This window comes from Asterias amurensis, chromosome 3, assembly GCF_032118995.1.
Source record: "Asterias amurensis chromosome 3, ASM3211899v1".
Taxonomy (NCBI): domain Eukaryota; kingdom Metazoa; phylum Echinodermata; class Asteroidea; order Forcipulatida; family Asteriidae; genus Asterias; species Asterias amurensis.
The window spans coordinates 17,749,741-17,757,816 of NC_092650.1; the positions used below are offsets into that span (position 1 = coordinate 17,749,741).

The window sequence follows — 8,076 nt, forward strand, 5'->3', positions numbered from 1 at the left end:
TATTTTAAACACATGTCATGACACGGCGAAACGCGCGGAAACAAGGGTGAGTTTTTCCGTTGTTTTCTCCCGACTCTGATGACCGATTGAGCCTAAATTTTCACAGGTTTGTTTTTTGATATAGAAGTTGTGGTACACAAAGTGTGGGCCTTGGACAACACTGTTTACCGAAAGGGTCCAATGGCTTTAAAGGGAAGGTACACGTTTGGTAATTGTGTCAAAGACCAGTCGACTCACTCAGTGTATCCCAACATAAGCATAAAATAACAAACCTGTGAAAATTTGAGCTAAATTGGTCATCGAAGTTGCGAGAAAATGATGCGAGAAAAAACACCCCTGTTGGACGAATTTGTGTGCTTTCAGATAGGAATAAAAGACTTCTAGCTAGAAGTCTTTTATTATTTTAGTGAGAAATTACCTCTTTTTTCAAAATCTATGTTACACAATGTTTTGTACTATCAATAGCTCTCCAATGCTCGTTACCGAGTCAGTTTTTAAGTTAATATTTGTTTTGAGTAATTACCCAACGTGTACCTTTCCCTTTAATACCTTTACTCAATTGGTCCTCTACACATTATTCACTGCAAGGTTAATAATCAATTTCTAAGGTTATTCTATTGAGAATTATCTCCAGAATCCTTCATCATCTGGACTAATTTTTTACATTTTTTGTCTTAGTTTAGAAGAAGTCCTTCGTAATATGTCTTTTACATGTTTTTTGTATCTTTGGTTTTGAAAGCGTTTTAAAAAGTACAAAACAATGGGCACTTAAAATTAAATATTTATGATTTTGTGTGAATTTGAGATGAAGTAAAGTAAAAATAGACCTACATGTAATGTATGTCAATATTAATAATGTTTTCTCCTATTGGCTGCAATTCACTCGGAACAGACAGCCACTGGCCTTTATAGGGAGCACCCTTTTAATGCATACAGGAAGAAAAATCTACTGGACAATGTACAACATTGATGCAGAGGATGGTGATTAAGCTTGGACGATATCGATTTATTTTATTCACGATATATCGCCGACAATATATCGCGATATTCGATATAATCGCGATTAATGAAATTTGACATCATCAGTCTTAAAACTCCAAGTGAAAGTTGTAGAAGAGACAGTCCTAGCATAAGAGAGGTGTTCTAATGACCTATTCTTCGGTTTTACTCCAAACCTATGGGGTGCAAGATGTCTCAGCTAGCAAATACATCGCGATATTTAATCGATATATCGATATATCGCGATTATCGCGATATATGGCGATATATCGATATTTCGATTAAAACCAAATCCACCCGATATCGAAATCGTGTCCAAATTGATATCGCGATATTCAATAATATCGTGATATCGCCCAAGCTTAATGGTGATACCGTTTTGCTGGGTTTATGTTTGTATTACAAAAGATAAAAAGTTCATTTTTACTGACAAACCTAATTTATTAGTTACCCAAGCAATAAACCACCATCGGGAATACCCATGTTAATTGTAATTAAATTCGGGGGTGAACAAGGAAATAAAGCCCTGAACGAGATGTCCTCCAGAATAATGTGCATGTACCAGCATCCTACCATACCGAAGTACATGTATCTAGCCACAATGCTGACAGTATCAAGTCTCCCTTTGTTTCGGGAGTGCCAGTCAAAAGCAGTTCAACCTTAAACTGCTATGATGAAGGATTCTCACTTAACCTCAACCAGATGTACACTTCATCTTACATTTGAGGTTTTTATGCAGCAGCACCAAACCTTGGAACAATCTTAATTATCAAATTGGTCAAGCTTATTCACATTCCGTTTTCAAAATATCACTCAAAACTCACCTTTTCCATACTTGTATTACTTACTACATGTAGGTAGGCTATTTATTTATTTCTCATTGCTTTGTATTATTAAGTTTTGATTGCTTGTAATTATTGTTGTTAAGTGTTGTGGTACCTTTTATGTGTGAAAGAACGCTGCCAAAATTCTTAGATTATGAAGCTTGGGATCACACTCACAGTCATATACAACTCAGGAAAGGACAGTATACAAGGTCAACATTATGGAAGGGACAAAGCCATTTTCACTTTGCAATAAAATCTATGATGATTGGGGAACTTCTGGAGGGGCAATAAGGCCAAGACAAGGGCAGGCCTGATTCTTCACAAAGGCAACGGAGGCGATTGCCTCGATGCCCCCTGGGGTGGATTTCACAAAGGTAGTCCTAACTTAGGACTAGTCCTAAGCAATGCTAAGAGATAGGACTGGTCCTAAGTTAGGACCAGTAACTCATCCTAACTTAGGACTGATCCTATCTCTTAGCATTGCCTAGGACAAGTCCTAAGTTAGGACCACCTTTGTGAAATCCACCCCTGGTCATTGCCTTGGTGCTCTTGAAATGCTCCAAGAGAATTTCCTCGTAGGGTGCCCTTTACTAGCTCCAAGAGAATTTATAGTCACCTGGAAGTGGTATTTTTTCAAAATAAAGCTTTTGTCACTAATATAAGTGTTTTGATGAGTTGAATGTGAATAAACAGTTAACTAAGGTTTTAAAAAATCAGTTCTTATGTTATTTACAAATTTAAGAGTAGACCCCGACCCGAGAGGGCGCTGTTCGTGACGTCAATCGAGGCAGACTTTGCCTGTAATGCGTAGAGTAAACACAATTGCAAAGTACATGTACGGACCAAGTCGTGAGTTTGTACGTTTCCAACAATTTAAAAAAAAAAAATTCCGGCAATGCCGACCAGGTGTATTGCTGCTGAATGCAGAAAAACACTTTTTGAAATGTACCAACTCACGACTTGGACGTACATGTACTTTGCACGTGTATTTACTATACGCATTACAGGCAAAGTCTGCCTTGAATGACGTCACAAAAGGGGTAGGCGGAGTCAGTCCCCCAAACAACTTTATAAATCTTTTAAACATATAAATCGTGACAAACAATTACTAAAAAAATTGTTTTATTGTTCGTAAGCATATACTCTTATGTTTGAAAGAAAAAAAATTCTATTTCCAGGTGACTTTAACAATTTCCTCGGAGGGTGCTCTTTACCAGCTCCAAGAGAATTTAACATATTTCCTTGTAGGGTACCGTTTACCAAGGAGAGAATGCCTTGGTGCCCTTTCCTATTTCTAAAACCAAGCATACAGGCCTGCCTGGGGCAACAGCGGCCAGGCCTTCATGGCATACAACTGTTCGTCCAGGTCTTCATTCACATTTTGCAACGGGCACTTCCTTTCCTACCCACTCTTAATTAATTCTGCCAATTTCCTAACGGTTAAGAGTCTACACTGAGTGAATTTTTGTTTTACTGTAGGCCGTTGACACAGACTTCTCAACCATCCAGGAACAATTGACTTATTTGCTGTTGAGGTTTGAACTGTGGTTTTAAAAGGTTGTTCACAGGGCTAGTGGCTGGGCAGTCATGGTGATGTGTACACTCACCTCACTCAGTATGTAAAGGCACTATAGACACTCTGGTTATTACTCAAAATAATTGTGGGCATAAAAAAATTACTTAGTAAGTAAAACGCGCAATGGAGAACTATTGATAGTATAAACACTGTGAGAAACGGCTCCCTCTGATGTAACATAGTTTTTGAGAAAGAAGTAATTTCTCGATAAAATGTTTGAATTGAATTCGAGACCTCAGCTGAAAGGTCTCGAGTATAATGATCTGAAAGTACACAACTTATTTATCTCGCAACTTTGACGACCAATTGAGCTCAAATTTTCACAGGTTTGTTATGTTGTGCATATGTTGAGATATACCAAGTGAGGAGACTGGTCTTTGACTATTACCAAATGTGTCCAGGGGTCGATTTCACAAAGAGTAAGGACTAGTCTTATCTCGAGTTAGGACGAGTTACTCGTCCCAACTTAGGGCTACCCATACATTTTGTTAATCTCCTAGGACTAGTCCTAACTCTTTGTGAGTGCTTTTAAAAGTTGCACAACCTATAATAAGAGGTTTGAAGAGGTTGTAGGGCTACATGCTGAGCAGCATAATTTTCCCTCTTTTTCATTCATACATTAAACTCAGTATTGTTACATGTATTAAAGGTTTCAAAGTTCACTCGATTGGAATTTGAAATATTTTAAAACATAAAACTGTTGAGTGGAAAGGCTACAATGTCAAAATTGAAAGGTCAAAATTATTTTAAAATGTGTCATTGTAGACAAGCATTTCACTTCACTCTTTGAGTGATCAACAAACATTGTTTTAATAAGAAACAGTAGTGTATGGGATTCTTTTTTAATTGAGCAAAAAAGGTCATTTTTATAGTACAAGATTGGTTCAAAAAAAGTCCATTGTACAATTGTCTGGAACAGAAGTGGTAGTGTATGAAATAAATTATAATTTTGTTTACTTTTTTTTCTTCAAATTGACTAACAAATGTTAGGTTCGCCTCAGAAAGTTAGGGTCCATCTGGTTATAACCTAAACATTTTGGGGAGCAAATTGCAAAGGTTTACCCAGTAAGTTTTCCTTGTGATTGAAAACTTGAGATTTAAGTACTACTGGGGTGCATTTCCACAGTCCTTACCAATAACTGTTTTGGTTAAATTGGCCATTGATTAGTCATTGACTGAAACAGTTATTGGTTACTACGGCACGAAAACGCACCCCATTGATAGCTGAGAAACTGCCCTCTCAAGACTAGAAACTTGTTTACAATCGTAATAATTAATAATAAAGGGTCAAACAATATCTTACCTGTCATCTAACTCATGAACATGTGCTCCAACGCCAATTGTTAATGCTAGTATACCTGGGAAGAAAATAAACAGTAAAAATTCAAGTGTAATAAAATAATTTTACTTTCTAAAAAAACAAGGATGTTACACATAAAAAAAAAACGATACCATCATCAGATGTTTTTGGCACTCTGCTATTTGCATCGAAAATTGCAACAGTTGAAATGGAAACCGCGTTTTAAATACATCATGGTAAAAATTAATTTTCCAAAAAGTTCGGCTTAAGGCGCTGAATTTGAAACAAGGTCTTCGGAATGTTTTCTGCACTGGAGCATTCTAAATGGTTTATTGGAGAAAAAAAAAGAAAAAAAGTATCCGCACGCAATTCTTGCTTATCTGCCCAATGTACGCCAGCCTTCATTGGAGAGAACCCTGTTTCGCATTGCAAAATGAACCAGTTGAAATGCCAGCCTGTGCACTGAGCATTTTTCCCAGCGGCGCGAGGGCGCTATAAAGTAAATAGTATTTTTATCACTTCCAGGGGTATAGACGATTCGCCCTGCACAGCTTAAGAATAGGCGTTCTGTCACTTTTGTTCGCCGTGGTTTCAATTTGCTTTAGAGGTGGTTTATAACAGCTCCTTTAAAAGTCTTATTGTCGTTGATGGTTTAGATGTCTGTGGTGGTAATGTGTTCCAATCTTTAATAACTGTTCTGGGTATGAATGAATATTCCCCCGATAGTAATTAAGAACGCCCTTACGCGGTCAAAAATATGGGTCATTGAAGTTTGCTTGGGTCTGGTATTGCACACCGATGGACACACCAAGGTCAAGTAGAACCCTGCCGCATTATGAATGCAGAAAACAGTGCGACAGAGTATGGGATTTCAGTTGAAAGTGCTACAAAATACAAAATACAAAGAGTGTTGCCATTTGGCACATTTTGTTGTAATTGGCAGAAATTCGGTGAATATAAAATGTTCATTTATAGACATTTGGCCCAACAATCCTTTGTACTATTTGTTTTTGTGAAGTAAAGTTGCGATAATTGTAACCCTCTATCCTTAAAACATTTGGCCCCATATATAACAGGATTTTTATTGTTTTTTCGGCATTTTCTGTAAAGTAAAGTTGTGATGAACCCTCCATTCTCTCGTTGGGAGGATGGGGAATTATCATTTACATGTGAAATATCACACTGTAAAAAAGTAGCAGTTTGATTGAATTTGGGTGGGGCATGAAAGAGTAGAGCAAAGCAAAAATGAACATTTCTCATGAAAATAGCAACCAGAACAGTCCCAACTCCGCTGCAACTACATGTATCATGCAATATCTGTTTAGTTTTAAAAGTAATTAAGACACAAAAGATTATTTGGATATAACTAGACCCAGTAACTGGGGCGCTGTACTCTTTTTTCGAATTTAACATTATCGGTCGTACCGATAATGCCAAATACTCCTTTTTTGGAATTATGACATTATCGGTCGTACCGATAATGTCAAAATTCAAAAAAAGGAGCGCCCAAGATACTGGGTCTAGGATATAACATTTTACATCTCCCCTATTTTTTTTTCATAAAAAAAATCCAGATCTCAGTCAAGTCAAGGGAAAAGTTTCCGCATGGCGCCACCACTTTTTCATTCGAAATAAAATAATATAGTATCTAATTTACCTGATTGATATATCCCTTTTTGTAAAAATGAGTGAAAAAGTGGTGGCGCCATATGGAAAGTTATCCAAGTCAAGATTAATTTAAATGTAGTTACTTAATTATTATATTCACTGCATGCTCTTTCTATTCTCTAAAAGTTATTGGTCTTATTCTTAATCTTACAGACTTAAGTTTTTAACCGTAATTTTTACCTTTTTTCATATTTTTTTCCAAAAAACTACGTCAGCTATTTACCAGTTTTACCAATAATCTACCTCTTCAATAAACAGTCAAAGTAAAATTATCAAATGAAAACTTAGAGTGAAGGTCGAATGATGCTGCTGTAAGAAGACTAGTCTCCCAAATTTCCCCATTTGTTTGTGTGCAGGAGGAGGAAGTAATTTTTTATCAATCATGCACGATGCAGCAGCAGGGCCTACATTTTTATTTATTTATTCATTCCATAAATTTCTATCTAGTATATTTTTCTGATCTTTTGTTCAAAATGAGAAGAATATTAAAAGACAACTGTTTTATTTATTAATTAGAATGAAGGAATATCAACAGAAATGTACATTACCTGATAAACAACACCATAAAATTACAACAGGATCCATTGTTGTGTTGTGTCTTTTTTTTGGTCCAGGAAGTAACACAGTCCATGTGCACAAAATACAAGGGGAAAATGCAATGCATGTTTTGTCGGGAACTGGAGACCAACAGAGGGCGCTATGCAATGCAAAACGAAAAAGATTAAAGGTTGCTGGTGGTGTGGTGGTGTGCGTAGTCTGGTTCATGAATCACTGGAAAATGTCGAGTCAACAGCCGGCCCTAGCCGGCCATGCCTTTCTTCTTCTAGTCTTTCTTCTACGGTTCTGGGAATTTTTTAGTATTCTAACCATGGAGGTAGAAATACCTCCATATATACCTCCATAATGTACATACATGTACATTATCGTACCAATTTATGGGCAAGGTCCAATAAAATCATAACTACACATTATTTTGCCCCATAGGTGGATGCGTTGTGTACGTACATTTTATGTAGCAACCAGACGCAATGAAAACCCCCACACTGTTCCATGGCGGAACAGTGGGATTGATTGGGTGTGTGCGCCCACGTCCGTACGTAAAAACGGATAACAACTCGGTCCTTATTCAAACACATGATGAACAGCTACACGAGCTCCCCCTTCTGACTTAAGTCTTTATTTCCACCTCCATGTTATAAAGCAGAGTTGTACAGTGATGGGATGTAGGCCCTACATGATGTGTGTGTGTACGAGATCGTTCTGTCTTGATCAGACCACGAGAGATCGTTACCTGATTTTAACAAAAAATAAACTACACTATAAAGAGTTTTTTTTATAATACAAAAAGTAAAAAACACTTCCTTCAAAAAGGGGGGGGTTAGTTATTGGCCATACACGGGTGTATCTGCTAAATCCAATGCTGTTTCATTTCATAATAATGGGCACAAAATATACCCCAACGGCTGTGCGTGATTCACGTTTCATTACTTTCATTTTGACAAATAATGGATGCTTTTGTCAAATTATCGGTATTTCCAATGCATTCATAATTGAACGCGAGCGTCAGACGACGTCTTTATGAACGCACACATTACGTGCAGAGCGCAACAACATAGGCGAGCTTGTCCGCCATGATTGCTTCGACCCTCATTTCGCTGGTAACCAAAGCTTGTTCCGCCATTCTTTTACGCGTGGGTGACGTCACT

General features: G+C 37.3%; 1 protein-coding gene across 1 annotated transcript in view; it reads right to left on the reverse strand.

Annotated features, from left to right (window-relative positions):
- Window positions 1-7,009, reverse strand: part of LOC139934327 (protein disulfide-isomerase TMX3-like) — a 28,835-nt gene extending 21,826 nt beyond the window's left edge. Inside the window, exons 1-2 of the mRNA XM_071928495.1 lie at window positions 6,919-7,009; window positions 4,706-4,760 (exon numbers count right to left, since the gene is read on the reverse strand). Of these exons, the coding sequence (XP_071784596.1) occupies window positions 4,706-4,760; window positions 6,919-6,955 (92 nt within the window). The 5' untranslated portion in view covers window positions 6,956-7,009. The remainder of the gene's footprint in view (window positions 1-4,705; window positions 4,761-6,918) is intronic.
- Between the last annotated feature and the right edge of the window lie 1,067 nt (window positions 7,010-8,076).